This window comes from Armigeres subalbatus, chromosome 1 (assembly GCF_024139115.2).
Source record: "Armigeres subalbatus isolate Guangzhou_Male chromosome 1, GZ_Asu_2, whole genome shotgun sequence".
Lineage (NCBI taxonomy): Eukaryota > Metazoa > Arthropoda > Insecta > Diptera > Culicidae > Armigeres > Armigeres subalbatus.
The window spans coordinates 10,859,534-10,882,845 of NC_085139.1; the positions used below are offsets into that span (position 1 = coordinate 10,859,534).

Genomic DNA, 23,312 nt, shown 5'->3' on the forward strand with positions numbered 1-23,312 from the left:
TAAGTGAGACCTTTTTTCAAATCGAAATATTTTTGTTCTCCAAAGTATTTCTGTTAGCATCATCGAAAACAATATCGTTTTGATGAATATTACACGAAGTGGCACAATTTTTTGTAGGCTCAACTCTCACCGGAATGATTCTATCACTCCTCGGCTGCGTCCTCACTTACCGTGTTAGTTTTGCGTCACTCTCTGTGGTGTGTATTAAAATCTCCTCATTGTGCACAGTGTGTGGGGAAATGCCAGCTCTGCCTGCTAGTTACCTCCTGGATACTGAGTCTGCCATAGAGCTGGCCGACCTCGTGGTTCGTGATTCGTCGCAATGGACTGATTGACATAACGTCTGCGATCAGCAATGGTCCAGAAAAGACTAGTTTACTCAACACCTTAAGAGCACCCTTGTCTGTCGTAACCACCTGAACTAATTGATACAGATTTGCCATCCGTTAAAATGTTCGATAGATGATGTTTATAATAAACAAGTTGTTCGGATCAGTTGAAAAACGTACCCAGGCTGCAACAATCGCCCCTCCGGATGACATTTTCTAGTGCAATATTGATCAAGCACGAAAGTTCATAGCGTTATCGTAGTTCCCGGTGTTTCCGCCCGCAATCTTCGTACAGTTTTGCATCAGTCTTGTTAGCTTTCTGAGAAAGTTGTACTCATTCATGATTTTTCTCTATGTGGTCTATTGTGTTGCGCCTAGAAACTGACAAACAGATGTTGCGCAGACACCTGATAATTTTTCATGAACGCATTCACTATAAATGAAGGACGGCTGAAGATGATCTAGGGTATCAATTAGTAAGCGGCATTTAAAATACCGGTTGTTCTGTTTCCCAGATTATATCTATCAGCATGTTTAGACAAGTGTCTAGCTTTTCCGTACACATCTTGAATCTTAATGAGTTCAGCTCTGGATACCATCCCTATCACCTCACCGTCGTTCAAGAGTTCTTTTACAGTCCTGGCTTCACATTTCGATTACCTTACATTCGACCCACCACTGCCCTTGAACGTCTCGACTGGCAGCACAAAGCTTTTGCGGAATGCGTTAAGCTTCTGATAGCCTTGAAAACAGCCTGATCCATCTCTTCATACCCCGCGTTTACAGGAAGCGTTTCTTCCCGAAAGAGGCGTGTTTGCCATCACGTCTATAGTGTTCTACGTTCTACCGAGTCTCTTGTCGCAGTGTGGCTGCTTGCCTGCATTCCTCTTCGAGTCAGACCGCATCGTGCTTTCGTGCTGTGCGGTTCTTTCTCTCTTTGCGGAAGGAAGTTTTTAATACTACCCGAAGCTATTTTAATTTCAACGGTGCTTCTTAGCGCTATTTGTACCCACTGATCTCGTTACGATCTTTGCAAGGACCCGTGCCTTCGTTTTACGTTGGACCCGTTTGCGGAAGTAAAATTCCGACAAGCGGTGGTAATCCTGCAGGGACACCGTTCTGGGAAAAAAACCTCTTAGAAGGTCACGTCTCCACGCTCAGCAATGAGTATTAACAAAAACAAGAGGAAGGGGAGTCTCTGAATTATCCACTTCCTTCAAAGAAACAAGGTTTCAAGACCGTCCTGCCGAAGCGCGGAAAAATAGAAGGAAGCTGGAGAATTCAGATATTCCTTCTAACTCTAATATCGGAAATAATTCTTCTCCAATCGAACTGAGCAATCAGTTCGATTTGATTAATGATGAAATTGAGCAAATCGAATATACCTCTAGCCCAGGTGATTCGATTCATGCGAAAAGCAAAGGATTCCGCCAATTGTGGTATCTGTTGCCGAGTTTTCTGGCTTCCGGAATGAGGTTTTGAGTAACCTTCAGGGGATCAAGGTTTCATTTCAGATTGCTATAGGAAGCGTGACTGCCGCGTTTTGCCGGGATCCTTTGACGATCGCAAACGTCTTCTTCAGTATTTAACTGAGAAGAGCCATAAATTCTTCACATACGATGACAAAACTGAGCGATTGTTCAAAGTCGTCTTGAAGGTCTCCCAGTGATGACAAATCACTGGATGAGATTAAAATTGAAATTTCTCATTTACTTGGATTTTCACCAGTCCAAGTAATTAAGATGAAAAGAAATCCCACTCTGGTACTTCCCAGAGGGCATTTCTCAAGAATTTTATTTAGTTCATTTTAACAAAAGTGAACTAAATAATATGAAAAGTTTGGAAAAGCCCTGTATTATGTCCCATGTCCGTGTTACATGGGAACATTTCCGCAGGCCTGGGAGAAATTTCCAAAACCCCACCCAGTGCCGTAAGTGCCAAAAGTGGGGTCATGGAACCAAACATTGTCACATGGATGCTAAATGCATGATTTGTGGTGGAACCTCTCACGCCAAGGACGCCTGTCCTGTGAGAGAAGAATCCAATAAATTTAAGTGTGCAAATTGTGGGGGCAATCATAAATCCAATTTCTGGGAATGCCCTTCACGCAAAAAAGTTTTGAATTCCCGTGCAAAATTGATGACGGGAAATTCCAATCGGATCCCAGATTCGACGGGTAGAAATTTTTCAAACGCTCAAATTTCGAAACCGGTTACCGGTCGAGCAATTCATACCCACCACAATTCACAAACAAATTTTGCCGCTCGTCAACGGGTAGCAAGCACTTCAGTAAATTCCAATTTTTCCAATGTACCTACGTATGCAAACATCGCTGCTGGTAGACCAAATTTCTCTTCTCAAAATGAGGTTTATACCCATGTACCAACGGAAAATAACGGTCATGTTGCCGATTCAGGTAGCATGACTGCTTCCGATTTTGATTTTTTAACTGAACAATTGCATCACATGATTGATGCAATGTTCAAAGCAAATACCATTCCTGAAGCTGTTCAGGTTGGTATAAAGTACACACAAAAAAATTTTATCGGACTCCGTTTCAATGGATCCAAATAATTGTGTGAAAGTTCTAAATTGGAATGCCCGCTCTCTAAAGGGTAAGGGCGAAGCCAGAGTAAACGCGACGTGCGATGCGACGCGACGCGACAGTGCAATTTGACAGCCTGTTGATAATGATTGTTATTCTTTTACGTGAGTCGCGTCGCGTCGCATCGCACGTCGCGTCTACTCTGGCGGGCACCTAAGGAAGATGAATTGTTCAACTTCCTAACAGTTCATAATGTGCATATTGCCATTATAACTGAAACGTATTTAAAACCAGGACTCTCCATTAAAAAAGATCCAAACTATTTTATCTACAGAAATGATCGTCTTGACAGCGCCTGTGGTGGGGTCGCCATTGTCATTAATAGACGTATCAAACATAAATTATTTTCTTCGTTCGAAACCAAAGTTTTTGAAACCTTGGGAGTTTCTGTTGAAACAAATTTTGGACAATTTTCCTTCATTGCAGCCTACTTGGCTTTTCAATGCAATGGGCAGCAAAAGAATTTGTTGAAAGCTGATCTTCAAATTCTGACTCGCAACAAATCAAAATTCTTCGTAATTGGTGACTTCAATGCCAAACACCGTTCATGGAATAATGCTCAAAGCAATTCCAATGGTAAAAATTTATTTGAAGATTGTTCTGCGGGATATTATACTATTCAATATCCCAATGGACCAACTTGTTTTTCTTCCAGTCGAAATCCTTCTACAATTGATTTAGTTTTAACGGATTCAAGTCAGCTGTGTGGCCTATTGGTAACTCATGCTGACTTTGACTCTGATCACCTTCCTGTGACATTTGAAATCTCACAATTTATAATCCAATCAGCTCTACTTTTAACTATCATAGAGCTGATTGGGATTTATAGAAACGTATATCGATAGGAATTTTGATGTTGATATTCCTCTCGATACCAAAAGTGATATTGATAATGCTCTCGTATCTTTGACAAATTTAATTGTCGAAGCCAGAGGCATTGCAATTCCGAAATGTGAAGTTAAATTCAACTCCATTAATATTGACGACGATCTTCAGCTACTGATCCGTCTTAAAAATGTGAGGCGAAGGCAATACCAAAGAACTCGCGATCCCGCGTTGAAAGTTATTTCATGAGATTTGCAAAATGAAACTAAAACACGTTTCGCTATTCTGAGAAATACCCACTTTGAGAATAATGTCTCGAAGTTGGATCCCAGTTCGAATCCCTTTTGGAAATTAACTAAAATTCTTAAAAAACCTCACAAGCCAATTCCAGCGCTTAAAGGAGGAGATCAAATTTTATTAACAAATGGCGAAAAGGCTCAAAAACTTGCTCAGCAGTTCGAGAGTGCCCATAATTTTAGTCTAGGTCTCACTAGTCCAATTGAGGATCAGGTTACACGGAGCTTCGAAGACATTCTCAATCAAGAGAATGTTTTGACCCTTCGTTGGGAACCAATTTGGATGAAGTGAGATCTATTACTAGAAAATTTAAAAATATGAAAGCCCCGGGTGATGATGGTATTTTCTACATACTTATCAAAAAACTTCCTGAGAGCTCTTTATCCTTTTTGGTTAATTTATTTAACAAATGTTTTCTATTGGCATACTTTCCAGATAAATGGAAAAACGCCAAAGTTGTTCCTATTTTGAAGCCGAACAAAAATCCAGCTGAGGCTACTAGTTATCGCCCAATCAGTTTGCTTTCTTCAATAAGCAAACTGTTTGAAAAGATTATTTTAAATAGAATGATGGTTCATATTAATGACAATTCTATATTTGCTGATGAGCAATTTGGTTTTCGCCATGGGCATTCAACCACCCATCAGTTATTAAGAGTAACGAATTTAATTCGGCTCAACAAATCTGAAGGATATTCGACTGGAGTTGCTCTTCTTGATATAGAGAAAGCATTTGACAGTGTTTGGCATGAAGGTTTGATTGTAAAATTGATGAATTTTAATTTTCCTCTGTACATTATTAAACTGATCCAAAATTATTTATCAGATCGCTCACTGCAGATAAACTATCAGAATTCTAAATCTGATAGATTACCTGTAAGGGCTGGTGTACCCCAAAGCAGCATACTGGGGCGCATTTTGTATAACATTTTTACTTCTGACTTACCTGATTTACCACCAGGGTGTCAAAAATCTTTGTTTGCAGATGACACAGGTCTCTCAGCCAAAGGGCGAAGCCTTCGTGTCATTTGTAGTAGATTGCAAAAAAGTTTGGATATTTTCTCCACTTACTTGCAAAAATGGAAAATTTCCCTGAATGCTTCCCAAAACTCAGCTTATAATTTTCCCACATAAGCCGAGAGCTTCTTATTTGAAACCTTCTAGCAGACATATTGTCACTATGAATGGGGTTCCAATTAATTGGTCTAGCGAAGCTAAATATTTAGGACTTCTGCTAGATCAAAAATTAACTTTTAAAAATCACATTGAAGGCCTTCAAGCCAAATGTAACAAATATATTAAGTGTCTATATCCACTTATAAACAGAAAATCAAAACTTTGTCTTAATAACAAACTTTGATTTACAAACAAATTTTTAGACCTGCCATGTTGTATGCTGTGCCAATATGGACTAGTTGCTGCAATACCAGCAAGAAGGCACTTCAGAGGATTCAAAATAAAATTCTGAAAATGATTCTGAAGTTGCCTCCGTGGTATAGTACCAATGAACTTCATAGAATTTCTAATATTGAGACATTGCAACAAATGTCCAACAAAATAATTTCCAATTTTAGATAAAAATCGTTGCAATCTTCTATTGCAACGATTAACTCTTGTACCCTTAGTATAAATTAGGTTAAGATTAGTTTAAGTTGAAAACATTGTAATTCCTACATGGTTCAATTCAACCAGAGGAAAAATTCTAACTGCCAGAGGCAATTGAAATGTATTAATAATAACTAAAAATATGACATAGCAAATAAGGATGATAGTGTTAAGAAAACACGGAACACCTAGTCTAAGAGATGAATGCATGTATTAGATAATTAGCAAATAAAATTAGTTAAAAAGAAAAAAAAATCCTCTTCGAGAAATTTCTTCCGTGTCGCTTCCGTCTCAAATATTAGACGTTGTTCTCAGCTTCGTGCTGCTACTACTGTACTCCAGCAGTACTCAAGTGGGATCCATAGGGAAAAGATGTGTCAAGCTTAAGATGCACTTAGTATGAGATAACACTTATTATCATTTAGTATATTAAGTGATACTAGTGTTTCACGCTGTAAATATTGAACATAGCGCAATGTACCATTAGACAAAGTTGTAGAGGGGAAATAGCGCTAGAAGTCCGCCATACAACACTTTTCGGAATGAGTTGTTTACTGAATACTAAATGATAAGTTCAATCCCTGATTGCGACACCAGTGAAACGGAAATGAAACATTGTGCGTTTCTGAATCTGAAAAGTGGCTTTAATGAGGCTTGATGTGTTTCCATTACATTCAATGCAATTAAGTAGGAACAAACAGCCATTCGAAAGATGTTGCACGTGCTGCTTGGAGAGGCGCTGCTGGAAATTTGCTGGACAGGACAAAAATTGTGGAAATGCGGGCAATGAGCGGATACATTCTACCAAAGCTATGGCATCACCAATGAGCTGGAAACTTGCTTCATAGTGCTCTGGACAATATGCGCCAACGTGTGCTCGGCAGACAATCAACGCAAGGATGTACAAGCTGATGATCAAAGGCGGTTTCTTGAACAATACACGGAAACAAGTGCATACCCATAATTATGAATTAAAAACTATGAAAATCATAAGCTGACAAATTATATTATATTTCATGATTTCAGGAATAGTATTTATGGTACTGTAGGGCAGGAAGGACTATGTCCAAGGGCTTGACGACCCCTCCCCAGGCCATCTGCGAGTTATGGCGCCTGCCTAGGATGTGGTGGGGTTTGACAGTGGGCCCTGTTAAACCTATATAAAAAGCTGCATGTATCCGCAAGTAGGCTCCGCCAAAGCGACCGTGTGCCGCTCAAAGTGCACAAGCCCAAGTCCTGGTGTTAGGTGGGACGCTAAACAGCCCTGACACGACGGCCCTCCGACGAGACAGGAGGTTTGCGCAGGCCCAATAAGCCGCCTGGAAAACCAATCATTACGAACAATATAAGAGATAATGCGACTCGATATAATCGGCAAAGACCTAGGCGACGAATACAGGATCACGATTGGAAGCTTGGAACATGGAATTGCAAGTCGCTAGGTTTCGCAGGTTGCGACAGGATAATCTACGATGCAACTTCGACGTCGTGGCGCTGCAGGAGATTTGCTGGACAGGACAGAAAGTGTGGAAAAGCGGGCATCGAGCGGCTACCTTCTACCAAAGCTGTGGCACCACCAACGAGCTGGGAACCAGCTTCATAGTGCTGGGTAAGATGCGCCAACGCGTGATGGTGTTCGCTTCTGATCCGGCAGGTACGAGACGGCGTGGAGCGCAGCGAGCGAGATGGGCAGATCAGGAGCAAAACGACTTGGCGAGCGTGGGGCGTATCCGAGGAAGGAGAGATGCGGCCTCGAACCGTGTATTGTGGCGTCAAATTGTTGATTCAGTGTTATCTGTTTAGATGTAGACTAAATAAATGAATGAATGCGCTGCTTGGGTAAATCCGATGCGCTTCCCCAAGAAATTTCGAAGCGTTTCGCGAGGAGTTCCGAATAGATTCACGAAGAAAGTTCAACGAAATAATGAAGAGTTCTTTGTAAATCTATTCGGAAAGCAAATATCATGAGTTTTTTTCGAAGAAATTCAGAATCCTTTCCCTGAGGAAATTTTGAAGCGTTTTCCGACGACATTTCGAAGAGTTTTCCGAGGAAATTTAGCTTTCCGATGAAATTAGGAAGCGTTTTCCGAAGAAATTATGAATTGTTTTACGAAGAAATTCGTAAAGTTTCTCGAGCATACTCTGAGGAGTTCTCCAAAGTTGGGATTTCCCGAGAATTTTTTAATCGTTTCGTTTCGATTTTTGTTGCGAGGAAATTTCAATGATTGCATGAAAGAATTTCCAGATGTTTCCCGAGGTTTTTTCGCAAGCCTAACAAACTATTTTGTAAATATTTGGTATATTTAAATTTTTTTTTTATATGCATCGTTTCAACTTGCCCTGCGGATCGGGGCAAGTTGAAACACTGCGTTATATTCAGACATAAGCTAATTTTGCTGTATTAATAACAAAATGTATGTACTAACTGAGACTCAAAAAGCACGAGGTTGTAAAGGTGACTATAATACTGCCAGGATTCGCATAAGAGTCCCATGTAAGTTTTTGACGCTTTTGATTTTCTTTCAGAAAATAGCTTAAAACTGTCTTCTGCTTAAGAAAAACTAATAAAATAGTAGGTTTTGTTCTAGAAATTTGAAAATAAATCCCACTTTAGTTGTCTCATCTTGATATTTACTCGCATAAAAATCACATTCCAGTTTTTGAAAGGTACTCTTTTACACAAAAAAATAAACTTAAGTATGGTCCATTTAATTATCACACAGCAATAAATATAGGTGAAGAATATTACGTAAAATTTTTGTAAAGAAAGCAATTTTTTTCAATTTATTAGATTTTTTTTGTATTTCTCCATGTAAAACAAGTTTGATAAATTCAACGGCAAATTACTCAAGTCGGAGAAAATAACATGGGACTCTTATGCGAATAAGGGTAGTGTACAACAAAGTCACAAGCGTATTTTCAGAGACCAAATTCTGGAGAACGCACTACGCTGAAAATTTATCAAATCGATTTCCTCCTACTGGTGACCACTCGGATTACTATTCAGGATGGTTCAATATTTGGTTCACTTGTATTTATATTGTGCACTTGATTAATTCGGTTGTAGCTTCTTCATGAATGCACATTAACCAACCATCATATCTCTCATAAAGTCTTTGATTGGAGAAATAGGCAGCTGGGGAAGTGAAAGGTGAAGTTAACAAAATTTTTACATACTCTATGTTTTATTTTTCTGAGAGTCAGTGCTCATTCTGCTCAGTAGATTAAGACTCTCAAAACTGCAGTTTGAACATGACCCCTTTTCATTCATTGTAGGAGAGTTGCATTCATGACGGAATGGCCGGAAATTTTTTATTAATTTATTTTCAGAAGTTTGCCTGTTTTTATAAATTTGTGTTTTTTAATGTATGTATTTATGGACCATGTTGAATTCTGGAAAAAAAAACTTTTGATTGCGAGGGTGACGTTTTGAATCTTTGTTTCAACTTGCTCTGCACCACGCATTTATATTTGCCCCGAAGAGTTGAACATACGGAGCAATATCAAACAACCAAAATACAAAAATTAATTCGGGTCTTCCATCGCTTTTTCATAATCAATATGCTTATTCAACATTGAATGATTACCTTCAATAAACTTTTGATGAAAAAACTCTTCCAAGCACCATTTTGAGACCTGTTTCATTGGAACGTCAAAATGTTGGCTTAAATTTTGCAAAGGAAGAAAAATAAACAAGGGCAGGGTTTGTTTTTGAAAGCTATTATCTTCCGGGAATGGCACTCAGAAGGTGCGTTTAGGGGAGTAGTTTGTTGAAAAAAAATAATCAGAGTATTCGGTCATTTCCTATCTTAAATACAGCTTCCGTTTCAACTTACCCCGCATTTCAACTTGCCCCGTTGTACCTTACACGAAATTATTTTTAGGAACCCACAATTTTTGTCAATTCTTGATGCACAAAAACTGTCAGAACTTCAACATATCTCAACCGATCTTAGAGGTCAGTATCAATTTGCATAAAAGAAAAAATGGAAGCAGCCATATTAATAAACTTGGCCGCCATCTTGGATTTATTGTTGAAAACTTTTTTCGCAATACTGGAAAGCTTAGCCTATATTGTTTCCAAAAATCTCTAGTTTTTGTTATTTCTATCTATATTATTTTTTATTACCCAACCGACGGTTGTTAGATTTTGTAAGCTTTTCTTACATTTTTGCCTTCCTCGTACAACAAAGTTGTACCAGAAAGGCTTTCATTTCACTCCCAAAACGTACTTTTTATAGAGCGCTTGTAGACCCATAGTATTATATACCATTCGATTCAGCTCGACAAACTGAGCAAATGTCTGTCTGTCCGTGTGTGTGTCCGTGTGTGTGTGTGTATGTGTGCACATTGAAACATTAGCCAATTTTTCTAGTACTAAACCTGAATCGATTTTGCTACAATAAGTTGCATTCGATGGGGAATGTTTTCTTCTTGTTCACTATTGAGTTTCATAATGATGGCACTTCTCAAAAATAGTAAATATTCAAAGAGTTATGAGACATCATTATTTCGTAACAAATAAGCTATCGATTTTCTAGGTTATGTTCTCCCAAGACACAATTTATTCGAAACCGGCACACTGACAGCATAGAATACACAGCTTACACGGAAGAAAAAACTTCACAAAGAAACATAGAAACCCATTAATGAGTTAAAAAGTACCTATTTTAAGATTTCATGTATACACTGAAAATTCTCGTTTATTTTTTCAAAATGACCTAAGAAACATATTTTCATGAATTGAGATTCTCACGTCCGAATGTGTGAGTGGCGATAAAAGGAAAACAAACACTCCTAGATGGAGCTACTCAGCAAAGTTTGGGTAAAAATGAGTATATTTCCATATATTTTTTGACTTCTTCGCAACCATCGTGATGACTCGATCAATTTTGAGGTTATGAGCAAAAGGAAAACAAACATGTATTTACACATGCCGAATTGCACATCAGTGTGCGAGCGTTAAACGTCACTCATCTCTATGAATTTTAATATTGCGATCAACAGACCAATATGATAGCTTTTGATTGCAGTACACAAATTAATTCATGAATAAAAGGTGACATATGTTCTTTTAAAAAGTTAAGCGTCATTTCTGCCATTTCTTTCCCTATGGGCCGATGTGAGCAGTGAGAAGTGAAAAGTGAGACGTGAGAAGTGCGAAGTGAGGAGTGAAAAGTAAGAAGTAAGAAATGAAAAATGAGAAATGAAAATCACCAGATGATCCGAAATGAAAACAAAAATATTTTTCCAAATTTAATCTAGACTATCCTTTGAAAAGAGCTGAAATTTTTTGCTAATATTTTCAAATGGATATAATAGAAAACGACGCATCCCACAAAAAGTGTTGTATGGGTGACCATCGCAAAATCAGTCAAACTTTCTAGTGAAAATATCGGAAACAATCCAAATTGAGCCCTACACTGAAAAAATCAGTTTAAAAATTTTAAAGTCGATTTGCGAAAAAACGCCCTTTTTTATTTAAATGAAATTTTGTCTCAAGATAGGTGATTATGTTCCCTACCAACCGTCCATACATCGCTGGGCACTCCTAAGGAAAAAAGTTTTTCTAACAAAAACTTTTTCTTGTCGGAATTATTTTCAGTGTATTTTCATCTGAAATTAAACCAATGAAAGCCATCGTTATAGAACCCCAAGCAAATCTATTTTTATGATACATTGTCTAATTTAGTCACTAAATATAGTTTAATATACTAAATATAGTATAATATTCCATTATTAGCTTCTTTAGTTGCGACCAGTTACGACCAAAACATTGTACTCTGCCTGACTGTACAGGAATACTTAATATGAGTATATTATGTATACATATGTTAAATCCAATTCTACACTGAAAAAATCAATTCCGTCAAGAAAAGTTTTGTTAGAAAATTTTTTCCTTCAAAGTGCCCAGCTTGCGATGTATGGACGGTTGGTAGGGAACATAATCACCTATCTTGAGACAAAATTTCGTCCAAATCGAAAAGGGCGTTTTTGCAAATCGACTTTTAATTTTTAAATCGATTTTTTTAGTGTAGGGTTCAATGTAGAATTTTTCAAAGAGTTTGATTAGGAAGTTTGACTGATTTTGCGATAGTCACCCATACAACACTTTTTGTAGGAAGGGTCGTTTTTCGATTATATCCATTTGAAAAAATCAGTAAAAAAAGTTTGACCCTTTTCAAAAGATAGTCTGAATCAAATTTGAATAAACTAAGTATGCACTTTTCTTTTAACTGCACTTCTTAAATATTGACCAATAAATTTACAAAAAGTCAACTTTAACAATCAGAACACTTGCAAGTTCCCAAAAAGTTCTATTTTGGCTTTACGCATTTTTTCAAAAGGACCTAAGTAAATTTTTTCATGAATTCTCGCTTAACTTTTCAAAAGGACGTAAGTAACATTTTTTTTCATGAATTAATTTGAATACTGCAATCAATATTGTGATTCTCGAGATATTATAGCATTTTGCTCATTCACCTCTGCCTCGCTTAGTTGTGCGCCGCTAAGGTATTGTGTCATATTATGGTACTTTACTCAATTTAAGTGTAGAATATTACATCACAAATTAAACATAATTGCACTACTAATATCCACTTAAACAATATCCCGAACGCAACACAGGCGAAAGAAAAGCAAAAAACTACTAAACCTCGAACAATTTCACTTAAAAATATCTTTTCGTAAAGGGACGACAATATGCTACATACCTTACAAGCGAATGTGGAAAAGCTTACTGAAAGCTCACATCTATTTGACATTGGTTTATTTACTTTTGCATGGCGCACAACTCGGCGCATGGGACCCGGCGCGTAACTGGTGAGCCAGTATGCTAATTTTAGAAAAGAATTGCAATAGCTTTCATGTTGTTCTGTTGATTGCAGTACTCAAATTAATTCATGAAAAAATGTTACTTAGGTCCTTTTGATAAATTATGCGAGATCTATAGTACAGCAGAAAGTCAATTGCTGATAAACGTTCATTTCGAACAATACACCGCAGATTGCTGGTTAATTTTTTTGACATATACTCTGTCTCGCTCAAACCAACAGCGAATAATCTAGCGACTACTTTAACGAACTATTTAAGGAACAGCTACTTTAACCGACCGTGTCCATTTAGCAAGTACGGTGTTGAACATAATCTGGAGATTAAAATAACACTTAATAAAGTTTAAAAAAAAATTAGCAAGTAACCGCACAATATTGAGTAAAACAAATTAAGGGTGTAGCATTTCTGCATGCGGTGAATAAATTTCGCACCGTGTATATAACTGACAGCATGAATGTTTGTGTTGCTTCTTTCGTGCTTTATTGATGATGCTAACCTCTCAAGCAAAGTTTTCCAAAGCTTCAAATGTGGAACACGAAAACTAATGGACGAACACACACGCGCTAGAGACCCGAAGCCGATGACTTCAGCCGCTCGCCTCAACACAGCTGTAAAAGTTTCGTCGTTGGAAATAAAAATCGCATACCTACGTACATGCTTTCTCGTGCGCTCGTTACGTTTGCTGCCATTTTGTTTCATGCTTTGGAAGGAAAGAAGAGGCGTGTCATTAAGGCTAACTGCTTTTTGGTTTGGGTGGTTTGGTTGGTTTGGGTGGAATGATGGTGTAGTTTGGGCATATGGGTGATTTGAACATAACGTTCGTTTTCATACACCTCCTTTTTTCCATATTATGCGGCTTTTTTCATTTATATTTATGTGAATTGTTGGTTTCATTTTCACAAATGTACTTGTACAATTATTACACAAAGGGATGCAAAATCAATGTATGACATACAACTATGTAGTATTATTGAACTTTAATATTACATTGGTGAAAAAACACTACGTGGGAATCAGGAAAGTTGGAAACATATCGAATTTTAATCCATATGTATTTTTCAAAACGCGCCGTTGCGCTAATCATTGTATTTACTATCGCTAATCATTGTACTACCGCACGATCGCATATTTGTAACATATGCATTTTTTCCTTTCTCGTACAACAAAGTTGTACCGAAAGGCTATATGAAAAACTAAAAAAAAGGCTAAAAAAACTTGATAGAAGGCCCGGAGACCCATAGTGTTATATACCGATCGACTCAGCTCGACAAACTGAGGTGACGTCTGTTTTTTTTTGTGTATGTGTGTGTGTATGTGTACAAATTTTGTAGGCACACTTTTTAGAGCTTAGAATTATCTGATTTGCTCGCAACAAATTGCATTCGACGGGGAATTGTTTGCTATTGGAAATGGGCCCGATCATTGCTTTTCGGAATTATTGAAAAAACATTGTTTTTCCCCAAAGGTCCCCCTTGAAAATTCAAAGAACAATTTTTTTTGAATGGTGGCAAGGCAAAAATATTAAAAATGATCGAAAAAATGTGATCTATTCTCCTTAAAAGCTTTTTTGACCTTTCTAATGTTATTCTTTCAATATATTTTATAATGCACGAGAAAGGCATCATCACTGCTAGGTGGATTAATCTGGGTTTTTGTATAAGATTCTAACAATTTCACATAAGCCCAGTTCATATACAGATTTTGGCAGGTTATTATACAGAATTATTAGAAAATCTAACAACCGCCGATTGAGTGTATGGGCCATCTGACCAACGAACATTATTTTTAAAGCTCATATGATACTACGACATCAGTTCCTTGATTTCATATACTATTCTACGCCAAATATGTTTTGAAAATGAAGAGCATGTCCACAACAGTATTTTGTTTCGGAGGTTCACATTTTTTTTTGCATCACGGATCCTTCTTATTGGGGAGACTGGGGAGACTTGATCCCTTCTTCTTATTTCCGAGGTATCATAGCCAAAACAGAATAAACTTACGAGGTTTTCACACAGACTCTCAAAAAAAAATATTTGACTCAACTGTTATGTGACAGTCTGTTAATTTTTAGCTGTTATTGATACACAATCGAGTTTTTGGATTGCTGTCAAAAATCGAATTTAAAAATATTCTGGAGGAATTGATCTCTCTCCAAGAACATGCTTTGATAAAAAGAGAAAGGTGCTCTCAGATTTTTTTATTGTCTTTATTGGGGAGACTTTCAGCCCGATGCTGGCTCGTCTCCGGCTCTCAGATTTATTCAATATTATCCCGATAAAATACGCAGATATCCCGATTTGCTGTGCATACTCATGAACGATTTTTGATATGAAATTAAACAGCGCATGAAATCTTAGAATTTGATGAAACTTATCTATGATATCTACTCAATAAATATTTTTTTGAGCCAACCCTTCTGTCAAATCTGTCAAATCTACACGAAAATAACCGCCTGAGAACAAATTAATATTAAAAAAAAAATCGCCTAATTTTTGTATGAGTGACAAATGAAGAATCAAGTGTCCCCATATTGATGCAACAACTTGAATTCCAAATATCCTTTTATTGTGATGGAATATTGAAATTTTACTAGTACACAAAAAAAAAATCTTCAGGATGGTCAAAACAAATATCGCTTTTCACGCGACTTTTTTTGCGCGAATTTCGGGATTAACGTGGTTCTAATATACGTTTCCCATGTAAGAATAGACTCCGGTGTAAGACTATTTGAAAAATATTACCAGCATTTATTTGAAAAACCTGTCTTGATTCATTCGGTAAATGGAATTGAAATGAAATTTGAATAAAAATAACATTAAAGTTTTCCAGTCTTTTTCCCAGGCTCAATTACGGATATCTAGGGTAACGTTATGGGTCAATCTTTCTACATATTTGATGAATAAACAAACACAGAAAACGTTCTAAATATTAATTAAATCCGTTATATGTTTTCGTATGATGTTAAGTTCGTAATATAGTTGCAGAAACTTTCCTGTGTGGATGTCAAATTGACTTAATTCTTTAGTGAACTTATTGAGATAGACCCAACTTGTTGTGGAAAAATTGACTCTTATACAAAAATAGGTACAATAGGTCATAACTTGAAACTTGTGGTCTTGGCGTAGGATTCTCAATTATGAGATACAGAGCTTGATTCTCGATCCAGTCTAGGATGTTTTCAGGTGGAAATCATTCTCGACTCCCTGGACATAGCGTATCTATTGTACTTCCCACAAAATACATAGTCATACAATAACGGGCATAGAAAGCTTTCAATTAATAACTGAGGAAATGCAAATAGAATTCTAAGCTGAAAAGCTTAGTTCCAGTTGGGATGTAGAGCCATAAAAGAAGAAGAACTTGTGAATATTTGCTTACACTAACAACATATGCATGATTAATCGGTTTCGGTATCGTGGGCCAAATCGTTTCATAAGTAATATTTCCTCGAGTAACAAGCATTGACATTGAAATAATTCATCTCCGCGAAATCCTCCCTCTCCTCGCTATTACTGCTGGCTTCAAACCGTCCACAACGGATTTGCTCCTCAGTTTGATCCCACTGCCCAACCTTGGAGGGGGTGGCGGAGGCGGCGGCATCGTTGGCGGATCGCAAGACGTCCGCACAACGGGAATCCGAAATACTTCGTCCACCCTTGGGAACACCAACAACAATAACAACCCGGCCGCTGGGCGTCCTATAACTCGGGTCGACATCCAACCGGTGATCAACCGGACGGATCTGAAGAGTTCCATTTTCCATCCGAACTTCCACCGTCAGTTCGTGACGAACATCAGTACCGAGTCGACGGCGGTGGTAGCGCCCGTCAACGAGGAGAATAACAGGTAATTCCCATTCCATTAAATGGAAACTAAATTGTAGTTCAATAAAATTTGTGTATTTCGTTTTAGTGATAGTTACGAGGATTCGCTCAAGGACTCGCTGACGTCCAACACAAGTCTATGACGAGAGGGGAACGCTCCCCCTCGCAGGGAGAGCTTTCACCGTTGCCACCCTCGCCACAGCCAGCTGTACAGAATAGCCGATAGGACAAACCAAAAATTTTGAAAAGCAAACAAACTAGCAAAATTGTTGTCAAGCCAGAGCCAATACTGTTTTAACTTAGGGTAAGTTTTAAAATTGTTGATTCGTGCTTAAGAATGAGGATGATGCAAGCGAGTAAAAGTGAGAAACGAGTGCGTTCGAAGTGCAATCGAAGTAACCAGTGACAAAGATTACGTGTAAATAAATCTCTATGTTTAATGACAATAAAACAAATCTACAATGTACAAGCTCCGTCCTAGAATATCATTTAAAAGTTGCGAAATCCAGTGCACCCGCTTCGTTGAATTTGGACCCAGGAGCCACACCTTTCATGTGTTTGTACCATTCGGCTACATTGTGATAAGGCTTCAGCTCGAAACCGAGGCAGTCCATCGTAGCAACCGTTGCCAGCATACTCAAATCCACAATCGTCATGGCCTGCCCCGTCACGTAGGGTTGTCCTTCCAAAAACAAATCCAGCATTCTCACCGCATCTTCCAGTGTTGCCAATTTCTTGTCATCTCCCTCCAGTCCTCCATACACTTGCTCGTGGTAATACTCCGTAAATCTGTGGTACAAAATACACGCGTCGAAAAACATTCTTTCGTTGACTTTGGCACGCTTGGCCGGATCCTTCGGGTACAAGCTGTCATCCTTTCCATACTGTTCGACCAAATAGATCTGAATCGCTCTACTCTCCCACAGAATCAAATCCTTATCCTTCAGTGTTGGAATACTGTGCTGCGGTGTGATACGACAATAATCCGGCCGTTGACTAGCCTTGCCATCCATCAAACGGATCTCCTTCAGGTTCAACGGAACTCCGATGGCAAGGGCCGTCATTTGGACGGCTCTGCACGGTGCCGATGCTGGCGAATAGTACAGCTCCATTGCCCCTATCTGCAATCCAACCAAACGCAGTCAGAACCAGTTTGCCACTCTCTTTCACCGATAAGTAATTTTCGATCGATTCCAAACAACGATCTAAGTTCAACTGAAACGAAAAACATGGGCTACGCGTTGCGCTACGCTGACTCGCTTCGCTTACAGTCTACCCACCTAATTTATTCTTCTTTATGTTGGCCACATTCTTCGCTGCACCATCGACGCCATTCACGCTGCGTCTTCGTGTCCTTTTCCCAAGCTTCAACAAACCGTCCAGCACCCCGCTGGTCTAACATTTGATTCAGCTTGGTCTGCGTGGTGACTGGGCTGGATCGAAAGAATCAAGTGCAATGAAACAACAAAATAGCACCGAAATAGAAGAACAACGAGATAACGTGAGGGGGATTACATCAATATCACTTTTCGGGCAAACAATTTTTTTCAGACGTCGGTTATCTGCCTTCGCCGACCGATCACGTATGCCACAAGTTGGAAGTTGAAAGGTTGCGACTTCTATTTGAAAATACGTTTCTAGAAGCAATGCTCCGCAATTCAAAACAACGATCATTTTATTTAACAAATACGTAAGAATTGTAGCAAATATTTGGAATTGATTTTCCTAATTTTTCAATTCTTACAAATTATATTTATACAAATTTCGAATTAATTTCAAATATTTTGGAATAAATATCCAACAAAATTTATGATTAAATCCTTGAGCTACTTGCACATGTAACGATTAGGACATTTAATTTTATGATACTTCAAAGAATTTTTTTTTTCACATCAATGACGGCAAGGGTTACCGTTTCACAGCTACACTATAAGGTGAATAAATCGATTTTTTTTTACCAAGATCTAGAATTGAAAACACATGCGTAAATTAGAAGACGAAAGACAGTCTGAAGCATACGAGCAAATAACAACGAATGCACGAGCCCCCAAATTGGCAGTTAATTCTGAAGTCGTTTATCGCAGGTAACGCTTACGCAAGTGGTTTGATAGGTTGAATATATCGGTTGCTGTTATCAAAGGCTTGGGATTTAAAACACCGAGGGAAAGTAACGAAGTATGGGATATCGTAAACCATAATCGTTGATTACCAATCGTTAAATAATTTTTACTCTTGATAAGGTACCCCGGGGCAAGTGGGACCTAAAAAACGCTAGTTCAGCAAAATTGTTAACGCATACTTAGAAAACGGGTTATTTCAGAACATTAACCACGGATACATCATTATATGCTTTCATTGTTGAAGTGTAGAGGTGTATATATTGGTAGTGCAAGAAATAAATTTTACTTCAGGACCCACTTACCCCTTCAAACGGGGCAAGTGGGACCTATTCTGTTTTCTACTGTCGAACGAAACTAATTTGAGGAATGTAGATAAACTGTTCATATTATTTCTGAGTAGGGGAACTGTACCAGTTTTGGCCATGTTCCTAATTTGGTCAGTTTCTCGCATAACTCCAAAAATAAAGCAGTTTTCGAGGGTTTTATTAACTCTAATAGGAGATATATCCCTCATGCTTCTTCACTGTTGAAACTGTTCGATATTTTTGGGAAAATATGTATTTTTCAGGGTTGGCCAAATTAGGCACTAAGGTGGCCAAAACCGGTACACTTCCTCTATTGGTAAATTCAGATCATGGATGTAGATTGGTTGCATGTCGGACTTTATTTTTGCAACAAGAAAGGGATTATAATGTTAGCATATGTATATGCAAACAAGACAACAGTCGATTTACTGTTTATTTGGCTGTTGTCTTGTTTTCCATTGGCTTTTTTTTTGTACCAAATGTTTTAGATAGCAAGAATAAGCAAATCTTTATTCACTTTTCGTATGAATATATATTTCTCTTTTAGAACACAAATTATTACATAAATCAGTACTTCAGAAGAAACGTTTTTTTTTTTTCAGATGTTGCGAAGTCTTTATAATTTGTAACAGAACAAGATAGCCGATTTATGTGTTAAGCACTTTATTTATCTGAAAATCTGATGCGAAGGTTGAAAATGAAACACAAGACAAATTATGTTGACCTATTGTAGAATAAATAGTTTATATGCAATGTAAGCGGAAGAATATCGCATAGTTATAGCCATTGCTCTTCTTCATGCGGGAGATAATTTTCAGAATGTGAAATACACATTTGGTAATTAACTGTACAATACTTTTTAACAACGAAATAAAACTGAATCTGATTCAGATTCATATGATATATGAATAACGAATTTATTTTTCACTAGACAAGCATCTAAAAACAATTAAAACAGCTTTATCAAAAAATGTTGTTCAAATATGTCCCACTTGCCCCATGATTGTTTAAAATCAAAGGCTAAATGAAAATTGCAGATTTTGGCTTTAATTAAAATTTTTAAATCGTTTTCGATGTCACACAATAATTTAATTGCTCAAAATATTCACTTTCCAATGATAAATTTAGAAACGACTATTTAGTTGGAAATCCATTGAATTAAAATAAAAGTAATAGATTTTTGCGGTAGTTTAAAGTCATGTTCAAACAATAGCAATAGTTTGGCGCCTTGTATGGTTTTGATTCCAAATATTTTTGTGTCGGATGAATTCGTTTATAGTTCTGCTTCATCTTTCTAGAACATTGTTACCATTAAAAACGTTCGTCGATTCATCTGCAGTCGTAATACCCACTTACCCCGTTTTTTCACTTGCCCCGGGGTACCTTACTTAAGGACAAGCCTCCCGGAATCCAAAACTCATTTATCATTTTTTGCCTTTTTATTCCTAATCTGGAATAATAAAACCCAGATTAATCCACCTAGCGTTGGTGGTGCCTTTCTCGCATTTAGTTAAGACACCAACCTTATATGGGGTTTAAATGGTCCGATGTACCATTTTCTTCATAACTTTTAAACGCAATGACCGATCGTTATAAAATTCAATAGTGATCAACAAGGCTTTGTCCCCTGTCGAATGAAACTTGTTGCGAGAAAATCGGTTAAGGATTACTATACGAAAAGTTGTCTAATGTTTTTTATAGCTTTTGTGCACACACATACATACACACATACACACATACATACACACGGACAGACAGACATGTGCTCAGCTCGTCGAGCTGAGTCGATTGGTATATAATACTATGGGTCTCAGAGGCTTCTATAAAAAGTTCGTTTGCGGAGTGAAATGATAGCCTTTCGGTACAACTTAGTTGTACGAGAAAGGCAAAAAGATAGTTGTGCATGGCTTCCGTTTTGAAGGAGGTGCTCTTGAAAACGTGAGTGCATTTAGTTTTGGATTCCGGGAGGCTTGTCCTCAATGAACTCGCAAATATTAAAAAATGTGATATCTTTAATACAATGCACATTCGTTGTACCACATAGTAATGGTTGGGACTACTTGTTGGGAGTAGTTTTATCAGTATTTAAGGACCCATTCACAAATTACATAACACTTCGGAGGGTGGGAGAGGGTCTGCTTCGGTGAATGTGCTTATGTTTAGTATTTATTGCTTCCACTGATCATTTCACTCTTTCAAGGAATCCCCACACTGGACAACACTGCACGCAAAAAAAAATATTGCAGTCGAAACTACCATTCCGAGGGTTATTTTAAGAATGTGCTCCGACGATTTTCAGCAGATAACAAACCCGTTTGTTTTACCATGCGCGTAGTAATCAACTGTGGTCCGTGCGGAATGTTGTCACATGAACTGAAACAGTGGTGAATTTCTCTGAAACCATATACTGGAATTCCATTGTAATTTTGAAAGCAGAGCGTAGTCTACAAAATAGTAGGTTTTACCACGGATTTTTGACGTAGGACTTACGTCTTTCTTTACTATACTGGGTGTCATTTAATTTTTTGGAAATCGAGAGCGTTACGCTGGAAGGGAAGATTTCGAACGTTACTAGCGTCTTTATCTTTCGATGGATTTTTAAGATTTATATTTCAATCGCCTCGGACACTCTCCAGCAATTTTCCAATTTTATTGAAACTTAAGATTTTTAACGATAAGCTATTGAAAATTTCAATTCTTGTCAAGGCCAATAAAAATTTCATATATAATCAATCTCGTGCATTCCTAACACGGACATCAAAATGCATTGCCACGTGCCTTCGGGTCCACCGCAAGATTTTCTTTGTGTATAAAAGAAGCTGTGCCTCCCGTGTGCGAGTCATTTCAGTTTGTGACAGCAGCGCGTACTGACGTGCTTTTTGCTCGCCCATTTTTTTCTCGTTCGTTTGCTGTGCTTACGTACACAGCATGCAGTCGCCAGTGCAGTGGTAGAGCTACCTGCGAGTATGCCCGAAAAAAGAGGACGGATTTTTTTCGTCGTTCTATGCTTGATAGTGGTCGGACGCAGTGGTGTCGGAGCTCACGCTAAAGGCCGATAATGGCTGCGGCTGCGATGGCAGCGGTGGTGAATGAAGAAGAATAAAATTAGTCCAGAGAGATTTGGTCTGTTCATCCAGCGAAAAGTCATTGGTTTCAAAATCGATATCATCCCAGGATGGGAACGAATTATGACATACGACTGACCATATGTTAAGTTATGGTTGGTACTGACCCATACGTACATTCAAACAGGGTTAATCTATAACAGTTCTGATTCAAAAAAAAGAAAAAAATTCTACTACACTGATGAAAATTGATTAAAAATAATGACTTTCATTCATTCGCAGAAGACATTATTAGCATTTAAATGATGCATAATCAGCAATGGGCCTGATATCCATTCAAGATTCAAAAATTTCTCCGTATTTACTCGGAGTTTGAAGCCACAACATTAAATAATTTTTCTTCATTTTTTTAATGTTTAATTTCGAGATTTTTTTATTATTTTATAAGTTCATCACGTAGTTATTTTGATTTTTCAGCAGTAAGCGTGCATGGAATAAGAAGCAACGAAATTGGTGCTGTTTTTCTTTGTTTGGCGATAGGATGAATATATGTTCAATGAGATGGAAATCGGGACAGTTCCCATAGAGTAGCACATTTTGCCCAAGTCTGATAATTTTAATAATAGAATTTTTAAACTTTAAATACTATCATCAATAAGAAATCTATAATTTCCCTTCATTTGCTAGAGTATATAAGAGCTGAATAGTTAGAAACAAAGCAATTCTGATTACGTATTTATTAATGAGTTTTATTTCCAGAAGTTTTGAAAATAAACAACTTGTTAATAATTCTACACAGCATGGAAGTTGTCATTTCCAATATTAATATCTATAATCAAGCCCCATAGATTCAAAAGGTAAATATAAATACGTTACGTTTATACATTACCCATTGCTCGTTTTTCCAAAAAATGAATCACTTTTACTTTTGAAGAAGGAATCAAATCCACCAAGCGCCTACTTTTAAAGAAGGAGTTACACCCACCATTGTCTTAATTCGAGCAAGCACCTAGTTTTAATGAAACGATCACATCCACCATTGCCTTATCCACCAAACCAAACTACTTCCAAAGAAGGAGTCATATCTACCATCGCCCTATGCCGAGGAAACGCCTTTATTTGAAGACGAGATCTCATCCACAATTGACATATTCCAAGCAAGCACCTACTTTTAAAAAATGGATCACATCCACCGCATTTTTTTAATCCGACAAGTGCCTACATTTAATGAAGAGAACATATCCACCATTGCCCTAATCCGGGCGAGAACCTACTGCTAAAGAAAGGATCACATCCACCATCGCCAAAACCCAGCGACTGTGACTTCGAAGAAGTCCTTGATTACCATAGAGCAAACTATGACAACATAAGACATAAGCTAAGTAGATTAAACTGGAAGCAAATTTTAGAGAATGAAGGGAATATCGAATCTTCCGTTGATGTCTTTTATAACATCATTTTCAATATTATTACTGAAGAGGTTCCAATAAGGAAAAAAGAC

The 23,312-nt window shown here is 37.7% G+C and overlaps 2 protein-coding genes across 3 annotated transcripts in view; one reads left to right on the forward strand and one right to left on the reverse strand.

Annotated features, from left to right (window-relative positions):
* The window catches only part of LOC134221652 (cadherin-89D), a 234,960-nt gene extending 218,375 nt beyond the window's left edge, over positions 1-16,585 (forward strand). For both annotated transcript variants that reach the window (XM_062700843.1, XM_062700851.1), the window contains exons 8-9: positions 16,050-16,343; positions 16,410-16,585. In XM_062700843.1, the coding sequence (XP_062556827.1) occupies positions 16,050-16,343; positions 16,410-16,464 (349 nt within the window). In that variant the 3' untranslated portion in view covers positions 16,465-16,585. The remainder of the gene's footprint in view (positions 1-16,049; positions 16,344-16,409) is intronic.
* Positions 16,586-16,733: 148 nt separating this feature from the next.
* LOC134221674 (glutathione S-transferase 1-like) lies at positions 16,734-17,563 on the reverse strand. Its single transcript, XM_062700865.1, has one exon. The coding sequence runs from the start codon at positions 17,431-17,433 to the stop codon at positions 16,807-16,809; it is 627 nt and encodes a 208-aa protein (XP_062556849.1). The 5' UTR covers positions 17,434-17,563; the 3' UTR covers positions 16,734-16,806.
* Between the last annotated feature and the right edge of the window lie 5,749 nt (positions 17,564-23,312).

Bases quoted from the DNA above. Each gene is read 5' to 3' on its own strand.
- LOC134221674 (XM_062700865.1), bottom strand. From the start codon at position 17,433: ATGGAGCTGTACTATTCGCCAGCATCGGCACCGTGCAGAGCCGTCCAA.